Raw genomic sequence first — 24625 nt, forward strand, 5'->3', positions numbered from 1 at the left:
TTGGTTTCCTTTTTAACATGGAACATGTTCATTGTAAGTTAGCTGTCTCCAGGCTTAAAGAGGATCCTGCTGGGATGTCTGTTTAGCAAAACAATGACTGCCATTGGTTTGTGTAACTGTATTTTAAAAGAAATGTACTTGAGGGTAATAAAAGCACGATTAATACTACAAATATATATATATAATTCAGACTTCACAATAACTCTCCAGGATCAGCCTGAACTAATTATATAATGTAATTAGCTGACTCATCACCTTGTCAAAAATTTCATCCAGAAGTCTGGTTAAGTACAGGGTATAACAGGGATGGGGAAAAACTGTCCCAGCCACAACTCCTAGGAGAAATGACAGTGATGACTCACCTTTAGAAAGCACAGGCCATGAGATGAAACATCCTTCCGGGTGTCACAGCAACCTTGTGAGTTCTTGCTATCCTGTTTTTCAGACGAGGAAACTGAAACTCAGATGAAATGCCATGTCCAAGGCCACTTGATTAGTATGTATCAGAACCTAGAATCAAAGATAGAGCTTTTGCCTGTAAATTCTCTGTTAAAATTCTCTCTCAAATCCACCCTGCAATAGCAGTCATAGAAGAAAGTGATTTATCAGAAAACGATTTCTCACAAAAGTGATTTCTCAACTGCCTGCTATAGGCCTGACAGACTGCCGAGTGGTTTCCTCACTCCCATTCCTCACACCAAGAAAAATCAAACCCTTTGCCATCGAGTTGATTCCAACTCATAGCGACCCTATAGGACAGAGTAGAACTGCCTCATAGGGTTTCCAAGGAGCACCTGGTGGATTCGAACCGCCAACCCTTCGGTTAACAGCTGTAGCTCTTAACCACTACACCACCAGGGTTTCCATGGTACTTTATAAATGACCCTGTCTGGGCCATCAACCTCTCGTTGCCCCATTCTGGGTAACCCTGGGCACTGGGAAATAACTGGTAAATCCAAGACTGGCAAAACAAAATGGTTGCCCTCACTCAGACGGCCCCATCTGCTGCCTCGTGACAGACCCGCTTCCAAAAAGGGATGCTGTGCTATCCAGAGAGTTTGAAGATTTTAAGCGGAAGCAGATGTGAAAGGCCATATTAGGGATAGCAGGGCAGAGAAAGTGATTTCACTCTGAAGCCATGGGCCAAAAGACATGTACCCAGAGCATGTGGATACAGAACAACGCATTGCCCAGCACCAATACCACATATGCTGGGATGCAAAAGACAAATGTTGTATGCAGAAGCCAAACAGAGCCACGTGCTCCCATTTTAGTAAAAGCAACATATGAAGGGATCGTAAACGTGCTTCTCTTAGAGAGGAAGCAAACAAATCCTGAGGTAGTTTTCCATTTGAAATCTTCTTGGGACAAGGCAAGGAATAAAAGAAAGAAGAAAGGGAGAGAGGGACTAAGTATCATATTTTGTAGCCTGAGAGTCAGTCTCCCATACCAACGCTAAGCAAACACACGTACAGGATACGCTTCCTGCCCACGTTCAGCTCCGAGCTTTGTGCCCATGAGTGGATGAGAACACTACTCTCAGACCAACCCCTGTGTTCATGTAGGAAGGACTTCACATTTTTGGAGGCACCCTTATCTACTCTGTTGAGCCTCACAACAAACCTTCTGAGGTAGGTGTCTCCCTTTTGTTGTTGTTGTTAGGTGCTGTCGACTCAGTTCCAGCTCTTAGATACCCCATGTACAACAGAACTGCCGTCCTCACAATCATTGCTGTGTTTAAGCCCACTGTTGCAGCCATTGTGTCAATTCATCTTGTCAAGGGTCTTCCTCTTTTTTGCCGACCCTTTTACAGATGAACAAACTAAGGCCGAGACAGGAATGACTCTCTCAAAGCCCCGCATTTGAAGAAGCAGGGGCAGAAGCCATTGGAATGAACAGAGGGTTTCAATAGCTACCATTTATCGAGTGTCCCGAGCACTGTGATACAACGCTTCATGTACATCTTGTCCAGTCCTCCCATTACTCCAGTGAGGTAGTTCATGTGAATCCCCATTGTAGAGATGAGTAAACTGAGGCTGCAGGAGTGAAAGTAAACTGGTCTAAGGTTGGGTACACAGGTAGCAATGGGCAAAGCCAGGACTCTGAAGTGGGTGGGTGCGACTCCAGGGCTGCTGTGCTGCATTGCCTTGCTAATTCTGCCTCCTGGAAGCTTCTCTGTATGACAACGAGGAGGAGGAGAAGAAGGAGAAGGAGGAGGATAATGATGCTGATGCTGACAGCACTAACATGTATCAAGTGCTTACAACTCATCAGGTAGCGTTCTAAAGGCTTTACATTATTAACTTGTTTAATCCTCAGCACGGACCCTATGAATTGTTGTTGTTGTTAGGTGCCGTCAAGTCAGTTCCGACTCATAGCGACCCCATTCACAACAGAACGAAGCCGTACCTGGTCCTGCACCATCCTCACAATCATTGCTGTGTTTGAGCCCATTATTGCAGCCACTGTGTCAGTCCATCTCGTTGAGAGTCTTCCTCTTTTTCACTGAGCCTATACTTTACCAAGTATGATGTCCTTCTCCAGGGACTGGTTCCTCCTGATGATAACATGTCCAAGGTACGTGAGATGAAATCTCACTATCCTCTCTTCTAAGGAGCATTCTGGCTGTACTTCTTCCACAACAGATTTGTTTGTTCTCCTGGCAGTCCATTCAGTATTATCCCTGTTTTACAGAAGAGGAAACTGAGACACAGAACAATTAAAGGACTTGCTCAAGGTCATATCCCTATGAAGTGGAGGAAGGGTATTTGAACCCAGGAGTCCAACCCCAGCAGCCTAACAGCAGGAGCCACGTCGTGCTATCAATAGTCTGTGTGTTCATGTTCAGTTGCGGCACCTGTGTTTGCAAATCTTATACCCAAATTCCTAATTATTTTTATGAAAAGCTAAATATTTAAACAGCAGCTCGTGGATGAATGTTAAATGTTTTGTGTGGTCCCTGTGTTTGTGCGTGCATTTAGATACTGACTCGTTCCAAGGAGCAGAGTGGAAACATTTCCACATTTAGCCTCCTTGCCTTTGAAGGGAAGGTTGAAACATTGGGGAAAATGCTTGTCACCTGTTCCTCTAAGGCAGCGCGGCACCAGCCTATTCTTTGACTTGCTGCGCCCTCTGCTGGTCTCTTCACAGAGCTGCAACGACGTTGTTCAGGAGCGATTTGGGCCAGAGCTGAAATATGACATTGCCCTGCGGCTGGCAGCGTTACAGATGTACATTGCCACCGTTACCACCAAGCAGACACAGAAAATCTCTCTCAAATACATTGAGTAAGTGTTGACTCTCAGCACCATCTGCCAGAATTTACTGTCGATCTTGTTCGTGGTGGGGTATTTGTAAACCAGAAGCAAATTTTATGAATATCATGTTCATTTCAGGTGGCTTTTACATTCATTTCTTACCGAATCCACCTTTAGAGAGTTGTGGTTGTGATGGGAGTCATATTTAAAATGAAGTGTACATTTTTTAAATTCCAAAAGGGACTTGGTTCTAAGCTAAGTGTAGGTCTACGTGCTTTTCAGACACTGGCCTATTTAGTTCTTACAACACCCCTATGAGATAAGTAGCATCGTAGCTCTGTTTTACAGATGCATAAACTGAGGCACAAGAGGATTAAGTAACTTACCCAAGTCACACAGCTATTAACTAGAGGGATCAAGATTCTAACCCAGGCAAGGTGACTCCACATTGCCCTATTGTTTGTGTGATTGGTTGAAGCACTTGTGTTTGGAAAGTGGTCTGTGTAGCCTGAGACAACTTTTATGTGATCAAAACGCAGTATAAAAAGTGGTGTGCTCAGTCTCCAAGCAGAAGGAAGGTATTTGCAGTAAAGAACCGTGAATTAGTGGAAAAGGATGCCATACAATTAAACTTTGTGAATCGCACATTGTGTGGAAGATGCAAATATCTTCTCTTGCTGGATACCCCATTTAACAGCATCGGTATCCCTCTTTGGTCAGGGAAGATCACCTCTTCTTAGAAAAAGCAGTTTGCCCTGCCTTCGCTCTGTCTCCCAGTCTTCGTGCTTTTCATTGGCACGTGATTGAATGTCCTAAAGCAATCACCACTTACTTAATCCTGGCACTTGAAAAAGTGGCCCTGCAACGCAAGCCAAATACCTGACAATTAAAATGCATTTCCCTTCCTACCCTCTGTACCCACATTCTACCAGGTTGACTATGATACAGTCAAAACCCTATCAGATGTACAATATGATGAACATAAGTTAATGTCACTCACTGTACATGTGAAAAACGTTGAAATAACAAATGTTCTCTTACAGATATATTTACTACACACACACACACACACAAACCCTATCAGAGGTAACTAGCTTGACTAAGAATCTTGCAGGGCCTATGATGTTGTTCTCATTACTAAATTTATTTACTCAACAGATATTAATTAAGTATATGTATTGACACTAGCGCAATAGAAAATGCTAATATGTATAAATTAGCATCCTGACCATTGAGGAACTTATGATCTAGTTATAAAGACAACACATACAGCAATGGGAAGTCATGATTTAAAACGATGATACAAGTAGAATTACAAAGTAGCCCACGAGGAGTGCCAAATGAGGGGTAGAGACCGTAAGAATGAGTGAGGAGAAAGAGAAAACATAGTGATCGTGGAAAACATCATCTTAACTACTGAAGAAGAACATCAATGGTCAAGTAGGGGGAGAACGGCTGCCTGCCCTTCTTTGGAGAGGACCTGGAAAAGGAGAAATAACCAGAATCTTCTTGAAGGTCAAGATAATTTGGAAGACATTGGCTGGGTACATGATGAACAAGGACAGATTTTCTAGAATTCAAAATATGTAACCTTGTTAGCATAGTAGCATAGTAGTCATTGCTGGGGACAGGCACTCTTGGAAAAATATATCAACCCAGCCATATTTGTTGTTTTTTTTCTTATATGGCCACACCTATGAGTGATGTTTGCATCTCTGTCAGTACCAGCCATACTGTAGGGTCATGAACCATACTATTGACTCCACTTCAGAAGCACCACCATCCCCAAGCATTTGTCCCAAGAAATGTTGATGAAAGGACTTAGACAGACATGAACTGGCTGGGAAGAAAGGGAAGAGGCATTGAAGAAGGAGGGGGGGAAAGAAGAATGATTTGGTAGCACAAAGGAGTTACATCTCCCCTTTTAGAGAAGAGAGAAAGTGTATGGGCAGAAACACAGGAACAGGGAGAGATGAGAATGGGCATAAACAAAGGGGTGAAGAGAAATTGGTGTCAGAAATACAAACTTAGATAGGTGTATAAATCATAAGAGACTCAGAGGTAGGTTTGACAAACCGATTGTCTCTTCAATTTCCATTGGTCCCAAATGCCTCGTTAGCATTCTCTCAGGAGAGTGAGGAATATATTTCTTTTTACATGCAAACATATTTATTAATGATCAAATAATATGTTTTCTTAGTGTAAATTAAAAGTTGCTTCCCTAATTGGGGACTTGTCTGCGTTCCCTGCCTTACCAAGGGTTCATTCGTTCCAACAAACATCAGAGCACCATTTTGTCTTAGATAACTAATCATCACAAAATGTGAAATTAAAGATGCACTCTTTATTGCAGAAAAGAATGGGGATTGGAGACTTTCCTTCCTTCTGCTGTGCTGCAAAGCATGAAAGAGAAGAACATAAAGAAAGCACTTTCACACCTTGTCAAAGCAAATCAAAACTTGGTACCACCGGGTAAAAAGGTATCGCATTTGCATCTTAATAGAAAATAGATGTTAAAGAAAGAGACTTGCATGCCTTTTAAAAATGTTTAAAATTAGCCTGTGGATAAAATACTTAACACTGTATTTCCAGAAGCAGTTAAACGCTGTATAACTTTTTAAAATTATTAACGTTTCTAAGACTAATGAAAAATAGGTATCCTTACAGAAACATCTTGCAAGCTATAGACTCCTTATTGTACTGGGCATACGTGTGTTTATGTGCAAGTAGGAGAATGCCATGTAGCCTTCAAGACTTTGTGATTCGAGGAGAGAGTTGCAAGATATTTCTACACTTCCATCATGCTCTCAGAGCCCTGGTGATGCGGTGGTTAAGAGCTTAGGCTGCTAACCAAAAGGTCCTCAGTTGGAATCCGCCAGCCACTCCTTGGAAAATCTATGGGACAGTTCTACTCTGTCCTAGAGGGTTGCTATGAGTCGGCATCAACTGGACGGCAACGGGTTTGGGTTTTTTTTTGGTTACCGTGCTCTCAGTTGCCATTCAGGCTAGCTTAAATGCACAGAAGCCACTAAAAGGTCCGTGCAGATGAGATGCCACATTAATTAAACCAGGGTTTCTTACTTAGCCTCGGTACTAGTGACATTTGGGGTCAGATCATTCTTTTTAGTGGGGGTTTTCCTGTGTATTTTAGGATGTTTAGCCGCATCCCTGGTCTTTATCCACTAGATAGCAGTTAGCACCCTGCCAGTTTCGACCAACAAAAACATCTCCAGGCATTGCCAAATGTCCCCTGGGAGACAAAGTCACCCCTGGTTGAGAACCACTGAATTAATTCACACTTTTGCAGGGAAGATCAAATTATTTCTTTCACTCACCATTATGAGAGCTAAAATCTCCTTTTTTAAAATTAAGTACAAGAAACGCAAAGGACATTTTAAAATACACCGTTGGTCAGAAGAGAAAGGTATGTATGGTTTATAGATAATGAAAAGCAAAGCATTTCGGGAAGCAGAAAGAGAATGAGCTTTAAAATACTGGACTTATAAACTTGGATGCCTCACAATCCAAGAACACTTTTCAATTGATATTAGCCATGGGGGCCTTTGGGATTGTAATACAACTCACTGTTTATGTGGATAATTCTGTGGTCTTGGTGTCAGATTTTAAGTCATCCTAACTGGCTTATTTGCATTTCCTCCTCACCCCCATGGCCTTTCTTTTGTTATCGTGTCATCAGGTTCAACACACTGTCAGCCATCTTTGACTTCCCAGTTTCATGGGGATGATGCCTGGAATCACAGTGAGCAGTCATGGATCGAGAATTTTTTTAATTCCCTTTCTTATTTACCCATAGGCTAATTTCTTGTAAATGACTTGTGATTTTGTTCAAGCCTGGGCTGCTGGTCTTGTAATAATTTGGATAACTGCTTTAAAATCTCTCTCTCTCTCTCTTTTTCTATCACTGCCCTTCTATAAAGATCGCGTTTTCTAACCAAGTGAATAGTTTGCTTTCAAATCAGTTTGCAAAATCCTTTGGGTTTTTCAAAGAAATAGGGTGGACGACTTTTCGTTCTGTTATACATGGGGTCACCATGAGTCGGAGCCGACTAGACAGCAACTAACAACAATGGTTGAACGAGCGGTGCTAAATAACAATGACAGAAAGGCCAGTACATTTGGGTGCAGTTAACAAATGAGTTGGCAACTCACCTGCCATTGGAGACAGCATTTTACAGTCAGTGCTACTTAATGGAGATCTACACCTTCTTGGAAATGTTTGCCCCTAATAAACATTCCTGGCACATTCAATATGAAACATGGGCAAAGTTTCTTTTTAACCAAGCACACTTTTTTAATGATGTAGGAGATAATTTTATCTGGATGTAATGATATTTGTAAATCATTCATGAAATTCAATAGCCTCTCAGAGTTGAATTCATAAAACAGGGACTTCTATGGCAAGTTCAAACGTGTCCACAATGATCGGAGCTCAGAAAGCTCATTTTTCTTGAAAACTTGCAAAGACTTGAGAGGAGAAGGAAGTATAAGGGCCTGTTGAAAGGCTTTTCCATAGATGGCAGGTGTTAGTGTTCAAAACAGCTCCCATAATCTCTGCGTACAGGTGAGTCCTCCTGCTGTGGGAGTTGTGTAAAGCCTACCTTTGTCCCTGATTGCAATGGGAAAGTGCCAGTCACCTCTTGAAATGTCCCAAGGAGCGGATGTTTCCGTGGAGCATTTTATATTCTTGTTCCTGGTTGTCAAGTGTCTTGGCCTGGCATCCATACTTAGGAGTCCTCCATAGAGTTCCCCAAATAACTACGATTTTAATCTTGCTGTCATGTTGTAGCCCTTCATCAGGAAACCAAATACGTAGCAATTTACTTCCGTTCCTAATGAAGGGCCCTTGTCACACCCCATCTCTTCTGCAATGGAATCATCCTTCTCTTTTGGCCTGGTTTTCAGCTGGTCTCCAGCCCGATGGCACCCAATGGAGTTAACACCTGAGGTTTCTTTTCTCTCCTCAGCTCTCTGCACTGCAAGCCAAGGTCCATTACCTCAAGTTCCTCAGTGACCTTCGATTATATGGGGGCCGTGTGTTCAAGGCAACGTTAGTGGTAATTTCGCTGTCTTGCTTTTTCTCGGAAGCTACGGAGGCCTGCAAAATGTCACTGCATAGGCTGCTTGGGTTGAGCTGCCTCTGATGACAAGAGCAAATCAGCTGTGAATCTTTTCCAGCCTTCGTTTCTAATCGACTTCACCACAGTCTGAAAATATCAGAAGAAATGTTAAAACTAGATAGTGCCACTGCTGAATGCCCTAGAAAAAGAAATGTGAAGAACCAAGAGAATCAAAGGACTCTAACAATGGCCTTCTTTTAAGTCATTGAGTCAAAAAATGATTTCACATTAAAAAACAAAAATAAAACTCATTTCCAAGAGCCTCTCATGATTATAAATATACTGTGCTATGATAACACTAACTTTCTACATTATTCATGATTTATCATAGCCTCGATGCGGTCATACACCTGGGTCTTCTAATTGGATGATTTAGTACAATATAGCAGGAGCCCTGGTGACACAATGGTTAAGTGCTCAGCTGCTAACCTAAAGGTCAGTGGTTCAAATCCACCCAGCAGCTCTGTGGGAGAAAAGACCTGGTGGTCTGTTCCTGTAAAGATTATAGCCTAGGAAACATTATGGGGCAGTTCTACTCTGTCCTATAGGGTCTCTATGAGTCAGAATCCACTTGACAGTACCCAACAACAACAACAGTATAATATAACCCAGAAATACTTTATCAACAAAATGTCATCATATAAAAACAGGCTCTCGAGGTCAACTTTCATGGTGCCTCAGAGGTCTAGTATGCTTATGTTTTGTCAACATCCTTTTCTCAGCAGGCAGAGAAGCGCTCAGAAGTAACTCTCCTGGTTGGGCCCCGGTATGGCATAAGCCACGTCATCAACACCAAAACTAATCTGGTGGCACTTTTAGCTGACTTCAGCCATGTCAACAGGATCGAAATGTTTACCGAAGAGGAGAACTTGGTGAGGGTAGAGCTCCATGTGCTAGATGTGAAGGTAAGTCTTTTGGGTATTAACACATGACCTTGATTTGAACAGCTCGTTTCTGACAACGCTGCCGATGTTCACAATGCACGTAAAATTGCAAGGGTTGTAAAGCATCATATATGAGATGCGGTACAGAAAAAAATGCACCCAACTCAGGCCTGAGGGCTCTCTAGTCCTTACTAAATAGATGTGTGGTTTCTCAACAAGTTACTGTACTTCTCTGGGCTCAGTTTCTTCATCTACACATGAGAAGGTAAGCTTGATCATTTCTAAGGTCCGTTCTGGCTCTAGAATACTTGTGTATATATAGAATAGGAGAGATTTTTTCCATCTAACTTTCTAGAATATAAGAATCATATCTACAGAGTCAGAGAAATTTTTCCCAACTATCTTTAGAATTCCTATTCCCTTTTGTTAGGTTTGGTTCATATGTCTTTATCCTTCAGCAAAAGGAGATTATTTTAGTGTATTGTCTCATCTGGAGTCCCTGGGTGATGCAAATGGTTAATGGGCTCAGCTGCTAACTGAAAGGTTGGAGGTTCAAGTCCATTCAGAGGTGCCTTGGGAAAAGGGCCTGGCAATCTACTTCAGGATAACCAGTCACTGAAAACTCTATGGAGCACAGTTCTACTCTGACACACATGGTGCTGCCATGAGTTGGAATTGACTTGATGGCCTGTATGTCATCAGCTCTGAATGTCATGGGCACTCCATTTAAACATTGTTCCATTTAAAACAACCATCTGTACTTTTCCACAAAGGACAAAACTCTCCACCCAAATCAGAAGTTGACTGGAGATGATGCTGGTCTCCTGTCCATACCTTCTTCCCCAGGAATAGAGGAGTCATTGGATTTTTGCTATATTAATGTATGCCAATGTTTCTACTAGCATCCAGGAGAAAAGGCACTGGATCAGAAGGGAGATGGTGACTCCACAAAGGAGACATCAGCTGGGAGGGAGCCACGTCTCCCTCTCCCCCACCAGGGTGGTATGAGAGGAGTGGATTAAGAATAATAGAGGGTATTAGAAAGATTTTCTAGAAAGCATGACTATGCTCTGTATTAGGAAGAGACGAATCATGAGAGAAAGTGGAGCTCAGAAATCTTAACAGTGGCCCATGGGATGTCATGGGCTTAATCCAGGGGCCCTAAAGTTGACCTCACAGCAAGCTGAAGATGAGAGAATAGACTTGAACCACCTCACCAAGTCTATAACCAAAGATGCTGAGAGAAGTAGCCCATCATGGGAAAGGGGCAGAAGAAAGGATGAATTGGATGCAGTCAATAATGGGGTAATCCGTCCCAAACAGAAATGAGTGGCGAGACCTGGTAGTTTCTTGCCTTTATGTGAGGACTCTGGATGGCTGCACCACTAAGTGTGTGGTGCTAGAGAGGCTTGGTACCCAAGGGTAGACCTCTGTTAAAGTGGGAGGAAAAAGCAGCTCAATAATTAGTACAGGGCTTTGGATAGGAATCAGATTCCACCAGGTGGGGTGTTGAACTTGGTCAGTGCCCTCCACCTGGGAACGAAAACAAGAGGCCTGTCACCTCACAGTCTCTGTGCCTCTCTTGGTGTCTGTCCTTTTTTGTTCCCTTATTTCTCCCTCACTTTCTCTCTTTTTCAGCAAGATCATACCAGCTAGTCCACTCTTCCTAACTGAATGGAAATAATGGCTTCAATCAAACACTTCCTTCCCCGTACGCTTAAGATCCATGTCCAATTATATGATGACCCCATGTTTCCAGAAAGTTTTAACAAGGCCTTTTCTCAATGCTCATCTCTGTTTTACCCTCCTGTGAATTTACAATTATTTTAGAAACATCTTCTTTCTGTACTACTTTGACACTTTTCGTTAGTCACAGCAGCAATTTCCACTTGATTTTTACTTCAGCAATAATTTTCACCATGAGCTCCAACCTTAATCTTCCTATCATTTTCAGATTACGAGTTCAAATCTGGTAACTGACTCTTTAACTATCACTCTTTAAAATGCTAGCTATTTGGAAATTAGGAAATGTTTTGTTTGGTTTTGGTTTTGTAGTTCCAGTATGACTTGAAAGAGATTCGAAAGGCCAGGCTTTCAAAATGGCGTCTCCTAAATGTTTTTCTGTGTTATTGTCTGACGTTTAATCCCCATTTGTGGTTCTCCAATGAATCGTTTGCCCATTAACTTCCTTTGTTTACATTTCATAAGCATAAATGCAGTTGTTGGCATTTGAGGGAAGTTATTAGGGATGGATGGATGGCTTTAACAAAAACGTTCTCTTTTGTTTAGCCCATCACGCTCCTGATGGAATCGTCAGATGCCATGAACCTGGCCTGCCTGACAGCTGGATACTACCGGCTACTTGTAGATTCCAGGAGGTCCATATTTAACATGGCCAACAAGAAAAACAATGCAGGGACCCAGGAAACAGGTATTTTCTCCTAAATCAATGAAGCAATGACCACCCTCCCACGCCCCAACAGAAAACAATAATAAGGATGGTTTTAAAAAAATTAAAATTGCACCCACAAAAAATCTATTGCCCAAATTTAACGCAAAAACCTGCCAACACTTCTCCTGATATGGTGAATTTTAAAAAGTGGAAACGCTGACTTCCCATCTCCTCAGAAATGCTGGTGTGCTAACTTCCAGAGGCTGTGCTATTTATTCTGGTGAAGGGAGAAAGCAGCAGTCTTTCTAGCTGAGATTGTATTGCCTCACTCTTAGAGAGGTCAAGACACAGAGACCTAAGATGGAATACACTCATAGGAGTCTGTGAGCCCCCTGATTTAGGGCTGGCCTCTCCTTAATGTGCCTGACACTAGGACACCTGGGAGCCCTGCAGCCAGACCTTCTTCCAAGATCCTTGTAACAGGAGAAGGTAGGTATCACCTAGCACTTGAACTTGGGTGATTTAGAAGGGAATTCCTCTGCACCGGCAGCCATCTTGCCTTGGCAGCAGGAGCATCAAGATGGCAAAGACATTAAATAATTTGCTTCAGCCACTTGACAAAATAACCCAAAATGAGGACAGGGAGGGCCACACCATTGATTAAATAGATGGTTTCTTCGAGGGGGTAGTTTTTATTTGCTTTGGGGTTTTTTGGGGGTTATTTTTTTTTTCAGTGTTTGAACATCTTCTTCTATCTATTTAAAAAAAAAACCCAGTTGCGGTCGAGTGGATTCCAACTCATAGCGACCCTATAGGACAGTATAGTACTGTCCCAAAGAGTTTCCAAGGAGCGCCTGGTGGATTCGAACTGCTGACCTTTTGTTTAGCAGCCATAGCACTTAACCACTACGCCACCAGGGTTTCCTCTTCTATCTATAGGGGACACTTAATAAATGTGGCTGATGAATGGCAAAGAGGGGGGAGTTTTATTTAAGCCAGAACCACTGACCCATGAAAAAATGATAATCAGTGTCCCACAGATTTTTTTTAAAGGAAGGGAAATTTTAAGAACAAATTTTCTTGTCTTTGTTTCTGAGAGAAAAAAAAATAAGGAAAAATAGGGGAAGGGAAATTGTCTCACTTTTAAACTTAGCACAAAACACAAATCTTTTTTCCATGAAAGTATTGTCATATGTAGGTACATATACACACAGTTTATTATGACGGCTGGTTAAGTGAAAGCGATCACAGTCATTGGAAAAAGGAAGTAAGAGAGGAAAAGAGAGATGGAGGAGGCATAGTAGAAGCCAGCTTTGATTTCTGGGTTAGATAAGTCTAAGATTTAATCCAGCCCTGACACTAACTAGCGTTGGACCTTGAGTATCAGTTTTTACTTTAAGGTCTCTAAGCTTGGGTTTTCTCATCTGTAAAATGGGAATTAACAACCTACCTTGCAAGGTAAGGGTTAGAAAAATTCCATGTGCAGCACCTAAAACAATGCCCAACACTTCAATAATTGGCAGTGAAAAAAAAAATGGTGGTAGGAAAATCAAGAATGAAGGTGGCGGAAACACAAACAGGAAAGGAAGCCAGAACACGCAGCAAAAAAAGACCCTGAGAGACAGAATTGGTTAAAAATTGATAGAAAAAAAAAAATAGAGAAAAGGAAAGGGGAAAAGGAGGTAGTTAGTGCGGGATGGGTTTGGTGAGTATTTCTATGACCTCATGTTCTCATTGAGCTGGGAGATTCAGAGCAATTTAGCACTGACCTTTAACATTCTGAAGAGCAGTTCAGCAATTTGACAGAATTCTTTCTCACTGGAAAATCAGTTTCGTCTTTTTATTTTCAAATCTTAGCATTAATCTCGAAAATAAAAACCTTTTCCCATGGACTGTTAAAATTGTACAGATGTGTGAAGAAAACCAAACCTTTCATCCTAAAAATAGTTACAAGAATGAGGGCCCTCAGCTCTGTTCAATTGATAATGAGACCCACTATATGTGATATTTAATAAAACTTCGAAAGGCAAAAATTTGGTTACAAAAATTGTCATTACCATGGGGAAAGAACGAAGCTTTGCCCTCTCAGTAATTTCTTCCAGTTCTACAACAAGAATGATGGTGAGGGCACATGTTCCAAATATCTCTCCTCACTCTCAGAGAGAGAAAGAGAGAAAGAATGAACATGCAAGGGGGATGGCATAATTCAAAAAGAAGCCTGTAGAACTAAGCAACCCAGGATTTACAGCAACCTCTAATGGCTGAAAACCCTGTCCTCTCTGTAGGATCTCTCCCATAAGACCCAAGAAATGTAGAGTGGAAAGAGGCTGATGAGGCCAGTTTAGCTCTAGACCATTCTGTCCTCCCACCCCTGCTCTGTAGGAAACTGGGCCACAGTATAGACCCCAGTGCCCAGCTCACATCCTTCAGTGTCCCCAAAATCATTCCAGAAAGTCAAATTAGTGTACCCTTCCGGTTGGCCTCCAAGATTGGGAGTGTATTTTCTTCTTGTCTTATTAATTGATCATAAACCTTAGTCTGGATCTTATAATAAGGAACGGTAAGCCCCCGTTTCTTCTTCTCTATCTTGAAAATTAACCTTCAAGCACTTTCAAAATCCCCATCCCACGTATTTATGCACCTCCGGGCCTTGGGAGGGTCTGAGTAAGTATACATCAGCTTGCTTTTAGCAGGCTGACCTGTTCCATTTTCTTGTTGGTCTAAACCAGGAGTCAGCAAATTATGGTCCCTGGACCAAATCCTCTTTTTGGAAATAAAGTTTTATTGGAACTCAGCTACACCCATTTTATTAGTCTCCTGTGGCCACCCTAACAAATTGCCACAAACCAGGTAGCTAAAAACAACAGAAATTTGTTCTCTCATAGTTCTGGAGGTCAGAAGTCTGAAACCAAGGTGTCCACAGGGACACATTCCCTCAGAAGGGTCTGGGGAGAATCCTTCCTCGCCTCTTCCACCTCCTGGTAGCTGTCAACATTACTTGTGACTGCATCATGCCAATCTCTGCCTCCATCTTCACATGACCTTCTTTTCTGTGTGTCTTTTCCTCTTCTGTCTCTTATAAGGACATTTGCCATGGAATTTAGGACCCACCTGGAAACCCTGGTGGCATAGTGGTTAAGAGCTATGGCTGCTAACCAAAAGGTTGGCAGTTTGGATCCACCAGGCGCTCATTGGAAACCCTATGGGGCAGTTCTACTCTGTCCTACAGGGTCGCTATGAGTCAGAATCGACTCAACGGCAACAGGTTTGGTTTTTTGGTTTCGGATAATCCAGGATGACCTCATCTCGAGATCCTTACCTTAATTACATTCGCAAAATACTTTTCCCAAATACGATCACATTCACAGGTCCTAGGTGAACATACCTTTTGGAGGCCACCACTCACTCCGCTACAGTCACTCTTTTATGTATTATCTATGGCTGCTTTTGTGTCACAGCAGCAGAGTGGAGTAGTTGCTCAACTGAGTACTCAGCCCACAAAACCTAAAACATTTACTCTCTGACCCTTCTTTTACAGAAAGAACTTGCTAACCCCTGGCCGAAACCCAGAGTTTTGTCACAGATACGGTTTGCTGAACCACTCCCCATGACAATCCACACTCTCAACAGACTCGTGCACACACACACACACACACACACACACACACACACACACACACACAGCCAGACATAATCTGAAGTTTTGTGCTTATTAATAAAACAATGCTGGACCCCCATAAGGTGTGTGTATTATAAGATAAGATGCAAAAATGGCCAGTGTGTAACTCAATGTCTTGGAAGTTATACATTTTACTTGCTGCTCATGAAAATATATGTGTATTAAGTAATTGCCTATGAGCACTGTTCAGTATTGTGTACTGTCTTAGTTTCTTAGTGCTGCTATGACAAAAATACCACAAGTGGGTGGCTTTAATGAACAGAAGTCTATTTTCTTATAATTTAGGAGGCTAGAAGTCTGAATTCAGAGCACCAGCTCTAGGAGAAGGCTCTGTCAGTTTCTCTTTCTTGGTTCCTTGGAGATCTCCGCATGGCATCGATCTTCCCCCATTTGAGCTTCCTTGCTTCTGTACCTAAACTGCTCCTTTTATATCTCAAAAGTGATTGGCTTAAAACACACCCTACACTGATATAGCCTTATTGACATAATAAAGAAAACTCTATTCCCAAATGGGATTACATTTTATCTAGTTAGTTATCTAGTGCTGCTTTTAACAGAAATACCATAAGTGGATGGCTTTAACAAACAGAAAATTTTTCTCTCACAGTATAGGAGGCAAGATGTCTGAATTCAGGGTGCCAGCTCCAGGGAAGGTTTTCTGTCTCTGTCAGCTCTGGGGGAAGGTCCTTTCATCAATCTTCCCTGGTTGACGAGCTTCTCAGTGCAGGGACCCTGGGTCCAAAGGATGCGCTATTCTCCTGGCTCTTGTTTCTTGGTGGCATGAGGTCCCCCTGTCTCTGCTCGTTTCTCTCTTTTATATCTCAAAAGAGATTGATTTAGACATAACCTAGTCTTGTAGGTTCAGTTCTGTCCCATTAACATAACTGCTGCTAATCCCACCTCATTAACATCATAGAGGTAGAAATTTACAACACGTAGGAAAATCACATCAGATGACAAAATGGTGGACAATCACATGATACTCAGAATCATGGCCTAGCCAAGTTGACAGATATTTTGGGGGGACACAATTCAATCCGTGACACCATAATATGTCCATTGTATAATTTGGTGGGGAGCAATAACCTCTTTGGTAAAACTGATTTTTGTTGCATTTCTCCCATAGGTCTGGTACATTTGATGTCAGTATTCCCCTAACCTGAGCCAGGGTGCATTTTGGGGGAACAGATGGGAGAATGGTGTGACCCTAAAATTTGCTACAATGACTAGTTTTCTTTTCCTCAAAATGTCACCTCTGGAATCTACAAAACAATATCGGCAGAATAACCCAGTGCCCCATCTTATAAAATATCAGAGCAAAATTTCTACATCAAAATTCCCTTTGGAAATGCCCTGAAGAGCAAACAAAACCAATATTTAAATCAGAGTTTTGCAATTTTAATTAATAAGGCCCATCAAACAAATCTTCAAGAGTCCGCATTTTACAAATAAAAATTGAGGTCAGTCAAATTATTAGCTGTGCTTAGAAATAGCAGAGAGAACTGTATTACCTGTGAATGCTCTATCTCATGCATTGTGTTTTTAAATATATATATATACATATATATATGAATCTATATCCATGCATACAGGCATACATACTGACACATGAGGCATACATACTGACACATGATTACAAAAAGGCTGAAGAGAGAGGTCGTCATGCTATCTGTCCTTGTTGTTGTTGTTCTTGGGTGCCTTCGAGTTGATTCCGACTCATAGAGACCCCATACACAGCAGGAGGAAACACTGCCCTGTCCTGTGCCATCCTCACAATCGTTGCTATGTCTGAGCCCATTGTTGTAGCCACTGTGTCAATCCATCTCTTTGAGGGTCTTCCTCTTTTTCTATCATTACATATTTATTTTAATTTCCTAAAAAACGTGGCAGCTACATGAGGACCTTGACCTTCTCTTAATGAGGAAAAAGTCCAACATGTTCTTTCACAAAGTGGAGAATGTTAGATCTTGTTTTACAAAGAAAAGGGCAATCTGTGTTTTGGAATAATAGCCCATCGAAATATTGCTTTTAAGGGTTTTAAAAGGCATGTTACGAAATTCACATTCATAGACATAAATGAAGTCGTTTAATAACCTACTCCCAGATGGTATTATATTTTATCAAATAGCAATTATCTTTATGAAGTATCAATTTGGCTAAGGTCAAGAGGTCCTTATGCCTGAAGTCCAAATCAGCTGGTACCAAATTTGAAAAGCTGAATAATGATATCTACACAAGCGATGCTACAAGCTATTAAATTAAGAAACAGAAAAGACTCCCAGAAACCAGACAGCACTGTAATGTCTTTGCATGACTCTTTCTCTTTAGGAACTGAGAACAAAGGAAAGCATAACCTCGTTGGCCCAGATTGGAACTGTATACCCCAAATGACCACCTTTATCGGCGAAGGGGAACAAGAAGCCCAGATAACATATATAGATGCAAAACAGAAGACAGTTGACATTGCAGATGGCACCTTGTGTCCCAAAGACCATCGGCACCTGTACATAGACAATACCTATAATTCCGATGAGCTTAACCCACAGCTGGCCCAGCCAGGTGATGCCCCCTGTGAGGCAGACTACAGAAGTCTAGCTCAGCGGTCTCTGTTGACCCTCTCTGGACCAGAAACTCTAAAGAAAGCACAGGAAACTCCTAGAGGAGCTAAAGTGTCCTTTATTTTTGGTGATCTCGCCTTGGATGATGGCATGAGCCCCCCGACTCTCGGCTACGAAAGGCTGTTGGATGAGAGTCCAGAGATGCTGGAGAAGCAGAGGAACCTCTACATCAGCAGTGCCAACGACATGAAGAGCCTGGACCTCGCTCCAGATACAGAGGGCATCCAGTTTGTGGCAAATTCCATTTATGCAAACATAGGCGATGTGAAGAACTTCGGGGCCACCGAAGGGATTGAGGAGCCCCTTCTGCATGACATCTGTTATGCAGAAAACACCGACGACGCAGAGGACGAGGATGAGGTGAGCTGTGAGGAGGACCTCGTGGTAGGAGAGATAGACCAGCCACCCATCCTCAACCTGGCTGGCTCCAGCGATGACATCATTGACCTTACGTCTCTGCCCCCTCCGGAAGGCGATGACAATGAGGATGACTTCCTGTTACGTTCCTTGAACATGGCCATTGCTGCTCCCCCTCCTGGCTTTAGAGACAGTTCAGATGAGGAGGACTCTCAGAGCCAAGCAGCTTCCTTCTGCGAGGACAAGGAGCAAGGCAGTGGCCTACAAAATGACGAGATCCCCGTCTCCCTCATCGATGCTGTGCCCACCAGCGCTGAAGGGAAGTGTGAGAAGGGGCTGGACAATTCTGTCGTCTCCACACTGGAAGCTCTGGAAGCTCTGTCCGTGTCAGAAGAACAGCAGACCAGTGACAATTCAGGTTCTTTCACGATTGTTACGTTTATTCACTGATAACCATATCATTTCATCCTTTCAAACCATTTGCCCTTGGAGTCCTATTATGTGGCGTCTACCATTTCACACACGTCCCATTTTATAAATGTACTGAGACGGCCATCATGGGTTTTTTGTGTACGTGGTTTCCTTCGTTGTTCCCCCCCCCTTTTTTTTTCTTTTTTTAAAATGTGGCACGTTTTTTCCCCATTTCCAGAACAACTGTGCAATAAACTCAGAGTCCTTATTAAGAAGGGAAATACTTGTTGTTTTTTGTTTTTGTTTTTAAATAATAATGAGCCCCATTTTCTTACATGTCCTCAAGTGCCTCTGACACAACCATTAACTGGTTCTTATTTTTTACGGCATGCAGGTGTAGCCATCTTGCGGGCTTATAGTCCTGAGTCTTCATCAGACTCGGGCAATGAAACTAACTCTTCTGAAATGACGGAGAGTTCTGAACTGGCCACAGCACAGAAGCAGTCAGAAAACCTCTCCCGCATGTTCTTGGCCACTCACGAAGGCTACCACCCTCTTGCCGAAGAGCAGACAGAGTTTCCCGCCTCCAAACCCCCTGCTGGGGGCTTGCCTCCAAAGTCCTCTCATGCCCTGGCAGCTCGCCCAGCAACCGACCTCCCACCCAAAGCTGTGCCTTCCAAGCAGATTCTTCACTCAGACCACATGGAGATGGAGCCCGAAACCATGGAGACCAAGTCGGTCACAGACTATTTTAGCAAATTGCACATGGGGTCGGTGGCATATTCCTGTACCAGCAAAAGGAAAAGCAAGCTAGCCAACGGGGAGGGGAAAACACCCCCTCCTGGGAACATGCCAGGGAAAAAACAGCAGGGGACCAAAACAGCTGAGGTGGAGGAAGATGCCAAAGGTGCATTTGGTACTGTGTCTTCAAGGGACAGTCAACACCTAAGCACTTTTAACCTGGAGAGAACTGCCTTTCGCAAAGACAGCCAAAGATGGTATGTGGCCGCCGAGGGTGGGGTGGCTGAAAAAAGTGGGCTGGAAGCAGCCACAGGGAAAACCTTTGCAAGAGCTTCTGGTCTCGGGCCAAGGGAGGCTGAAGGGAAGGATGAAGGGGCTGCAGATGGAGAAGCCAGTGATGGTTCTGGACTTGGCCAAGGGGATCGCTTCTTAACTGACGTGACCTGTGTATCCTCAGCCAAAGATGTGAATAACCCAGAGGATGCTGACTCAACCACCCATGACCATCCTCCCAAGCTTCCAGAGGCAGAAGAGAGCATGGCCCGGCTTTGTGAGTACCACTTGGCCAAGCGGATGTCGTCTCTGCAGAGTGAGGGCCACTTTTCTCTACAGAGCTCTCAAGGCTCTTCAGTGGATGCCGGCTGTGGCACAGGCAGCAGTGGCAGTGCCTGTGCCACGCCTGTGGAGTCCCCGCTGTGCACCTCCATTGGGAAGCACCTGATTCCTGATGCTTCTGGGAAAGGCGTGAGTTATATCCCTTCAGAGGAGAGAGCCGCTGGGCTCCCCAACCACGGAGCCACCTTTAAGGAAATGCACCCTCAGACAGAGGGGATGTGTCCGCGGATGACAGTGCCTGCACTGCACACAGCCATTAATGCCGAACCCCTGTTTGGCACTTTGAGAGATGGATGTCATCGGCTCCCCAAGATTAAGGAAACCACAGGTACAGCAATGATGGATGTAGCTCTTTGCACTGCACACCAGGGGCGTGTAAACCAAATTCACAGCAAACGTAAAAGTACAAAGTCTGAAAGAAAAGAAAAGGTAGAATAAAAATAAAAAGGGCTGCAAAACTGTGGTTCGGTTAAATATTGATCCTTGATCCCCCGTGTTTCATAAATGCTGAAGTTTCTAGATCTGGAACGATGGTGAAAATGGCATTTGCTCTTTATAATCTTGTTCTGTGTTTGCTTTTAGAACTTGATGGATAAACATTTTCTTTATAAATTCCAAATGTAGGCTTTGAGCAATGCCCAGTATGACTTTTAGCTAAAAGATAGTTTTGCTTAAGGTCACAAAAGAGTTCGATTTCCCTCTCAAGGCATCAAATTTCTAATTTTGCCATTTCACAATTGAGAGGTAAAGGAAAGATAACAGAGCAGGGCTTGGGAGAGATAGGAGAGATTTGGGGAGATCATGTGACTCCCTTTCCTGCCTGTCATTGGTCCTTCCAGATGCCCCTCCCCTACACTAAGCTATTTTCTAAGACTCTCCTAGAGGAATATTCTCACGTATCTGGCAAACCACAGTGTCCGAAAGGTTTCAGGGGGTGTGTGATAGACTGCTTCATTTCCCCCCAAATAATAAAATCCAGACACAGGTAGAAACAACAACAGAGCCACCTTCTGTGCCTGACTTCCCCAGTCTCCTACCCAATGGGCACATATCCTTTTCACCCATGCCCTTGACCAGCCTTCACGTGGCAAAGACAGCTGCTCTTTCATGCTTTTCTATTTCAGGTTATATCATCAATAGCTTTCTTCCCCCTGTTGGTCAATAGATGTCAGGGGTATCTTATATTGGTCAATTTCCACTCCTGACCTCTCAAGATTATCAACTTTCTGAAAACCCACCACTTGGGTTTTCAGAAAGGAAAGCTTGCCTTTGAATGTTACCTAACTTACTGACCAACTACCGTCTTTACCTCTAACCTAATTAAATCACACTGTTCAATCCTTAGTGGTTTACAAAGAGCTTTTACTTAAGTTACCTCTTGCTTCTCACAAAAATTCTGTGAGATAGAGATTATTTTCTTCGTATGACACCTTCTCTGAGAAAAGTTGAGTACTTGCCTGGTGTCTTCACTTCAAACCCTGGACCAGGAAAGCTTCAAGGGATTCTCCTTGCATTAATTAAATTAGGCCACTTCTTTGAAGATGGTTAACCAATGCCAGGATTAACCTAGCTCCCTTGAAGTGGAACTCAAATATGTTGAAATAATCTTATGCTTAGGGTGTATGTTTTCTAATAGTGTGCTATGCTCTGATGAATACTGGGATGGAGACAATTTATGAAATTCGATCGCTTATTTGATGTTACCGTCAAGTTGATTTCAACTCATAGTCACCCTATAGGACAGGGTAGAACTGCCACATAGGGTTTCCAAGGAGTGGCTGGTAGATTTGAACTGCAACCTTTTGGTTAGCAGCCAAGCTCTTAACCACTGAGCCACCGGGACTCCTTAAAAAGGAGGGCATTTCTGTATTTCTTGACCTTTATTGAGAGGGAAATCTTTTGTGAGCTCTCAGGAGGCAGTCATTAGAAAACAGAATGGCCTTGACATAAGGCAGCCCTCCTAGAATGCACCCCTGGGAAATGGCAGACATCATGCAGAAGAAATATAGTAAAAATGGGCACCTAGGAGATGCTTAATGATTCTCTCTGTTTTTCTACTACCCCTAGTGTAGCTTTGACAGAGCCTGGGAAGGAGAGACAAGGAGGCATACCTTCAGCTTGGTCTCAACATCCTAAAGCTGATCCCATCCTGCTACCATCAACCATTCACTTGGAATCAAAGGTGCCAATTGAAAATGAAGACCCTAATGATTTCTCCCAAGCAAACCAGGCATACAGAGGGGCTGTGAGCTGGAGGCCACCAGATCTGAGAGGGGGGAGCCTCAGGACACCACCTAGCCAGAAGGTGCTGAGACGTAGCAGCAGTGCCCTCTTGGGATCTGTAGGTATGGAGACCCTCCGAGAGAGGACCAAGGGTGTAGTCAGTGTAAACTGTCCGGGTATCACAGAAGTACCAGAGGCCAGTTCGGAAAGACGAGCAGAACTCCCCCTGGGGAAAAAGCTCACCAAAAGCTTTTCCCAAAGTTCGATGCACTTCAGCTCTGAGAGGAAGGCTCATAAGAGGTCCCCGGGGACTCAGAAAGACTCAAAGCTGTACAGGACATTACCCTTGCGGAAGCTGGAGGGCAGCAATTGGGGGTGCCGAGGACCTTTTAGCTACTGTTTCCTGAACCGAGGGCAGGATGAAGATGGTGATGAGGACGACAAGGGGGAAGATGTCACCCGCCGGGTCTCTTGCCTCTATAAACCACAGCTGACTCAAGCCATGCCAGAGCCAACCAGCCCATCCCCAGCTGTTGAGATTCAGAAGAAAGGAGGGGAGCTGTCCAAAGGTTCAGTGCTGAAGGCCTGGGAGGAAAAATTGAGTTGCCCAGATGACTTAGACTTCAGCAACCTGGCGTTTGATGCCCAGATTGCAAGAATAAATGCCCTAAAAGAGAGCACATATTCAATGCCTGATGGGTTCCTCGCAGCCCAGAATGATGCCAATGAGCTTCTCTGCCTCGTCAGGGCAACTGCGGGGAAGAGAGAGGAGCCGCGCCCTGAAGCGTATGACCTTACACTTTCTCAGTACAAGCAACTGTTATCCATCGCATCCAGACAGTTGGGAAGTGCCTGTAGGAAAATGGCAATGGCCGAGAAAAGCCCAGAGGAGATGCTCCTAGCTATGACTTCCAGCTTTCAAGTGCTCTGTTGCCTAACAGAAGCTTGCATGCGATTAGTTAAAGTCGTGGACTCAGAAACACAGCAGCAGGAAATTGTAGCGAAGATTGATGAAGTGGTCATAAACTACATTTGTCTCCTGAAAGCTGCTGAGGTAGCCACTGGAAAGACCACTGGGGATCCCACTGTTGGACTCTCGATGCGACATTCAACCACCATGGCCGCTATCGTAAGCACACTAACACGTTCTCTCAAGATGCTTTTAAATAAATAAAGTGTGAAAGTCACGTCATAATCTACCTTTGCAAAGCCATACATGAACTTTTCTTTACTTTCTGTGTACGATGAACAGATGTCTCCTTTCTTCTGTCTGTATATTTTGTTATTTTGTATAAAATAGGAGATAAAAGTCCCATTGATGAAATGTTGAAATGTACTAATCAGATGTATTCTGTTTATATTATACATATATATATATATATACATGTAAAAGAAATATATAAGAAAGTGGTGACTTTTGGCTATTTTTCATATAGTCGAAACTCCAGGTATATGATGTGAAATTTTAAATTCTGTGTTAGAGAAAAACAATGACCCCCTACCCCTTTTCCTTCCAAGTGGATACTTGGAGACCATATCATTCATATTTAGAAGTAAAAAATAAATAAATAAATCACAATGTATATAAAAACAGTACTTATGTTTTAAAATTATGATTTTTAAGCATTGGAAATAGCAAAAGACATTTAAAATTCAAGAAGCTATTATGAATTACTAGAGAATATATATATAAAATAAATCAAGTTTTTTGCTCATAATGCTTGGTTAACATTGATTTCTTCCATAAATCCCAGATTTTGAATTTTGGCTCATTCTATTTGGGCTAGAAATGGGGTGGGGAAGTAGATTCTACTGTGTGGACAGAAATGCTCTTCACAATGTTTCTAAAATTAAAATACTTCCCAAAAAGAAGAACAGAGGGAATGATGGGAAGAGTCCTAACATCTGGAGTTATAGATGATCAGTGTAAAATGAAAGGAACTGGTAATACCAAAATTATTGTTTGATGGAAGGAGAGATGTACTTTGACTAAGGATCAAAATACATGAACCAAAGACATCATCATTCCCCCCAACTCAGCTATGAAACAGCATTTCCTTTAGAGTGAGAAAACATTTAGTAAAGGATTTGCAAAATTACAGGAAGAAACATTCAGTGATCGTCAAAAGTAAACATCTGAGATCACAGCTCTCAGTATGGGGCTTCATATATCAACTCTACAGGATCCAACACTTCCAACCAAATTTGGAATTACAGCCTAAGGTTTTCAAACCTGGAATGTTCCAGAAAAATCAGGGCAAGATGGCTACTCTAATAATAGAAGCCAAGATTAAATAATAAAGTATGTAT

General features: G+C 42.8%; 1 protein-coding gene across 1 annotated transcript in view; it reads left to right on the top strand.

Moving 5' to 3' along the window:
• The window catches only part of FRMPD4 (FERM and PDZ domain containing 4), a 216913-nt gene extending 192932 nt beyond the window's left edge, over positions 1-23981 (top strand). Inside the window, exons 9-16 of the mRNA XM_064277969.1 lie at positions 3151-3287; positions 5611-5737; positions 8243-8332; positions 9118-9300; positions 11569-11710; positions 17679-18743; positions 19131-20420; positions 22165-23981. Coding sequence (XP_064134039.1) covers positions 3151-3287; positions 5611-5737; positions 8243-8332; positions 9118-9300; positions 11569-11710; positions 17679-18743; positions 19131-20420; positions 22165-23489 — 4359 coding nt within the window. The 3' untranslated portion in view covers positions 23490-23981. The remainder of the gene's footprint in view (positions 1-3150; positions 3288-5610; positions 5738-8242; positions 8333-9117; positions 9301-11568; positions 11711-17678; positions 18744-19130; positions 20421-22164) is intronic.
• The last annotated feature ends 644 nt before the right edge of the window (positions 23982-24625 follow it).

This window comes from Loxodonta africana, chromosome X (genome assembly GCF_030014295.1).
Source record: "Loxodonta africana isolate mLoxAfr1 chromosome X, mLoxAfr1.hap2, whole genome shotgun sequence".
Taxonomy (NCBI): domain Eukaryota; kingdom Metazoa; phylum Chordata; class Mammalia; order Proboscidea; family Elephantidae; genus Loxodonta; species Loxodonta africana.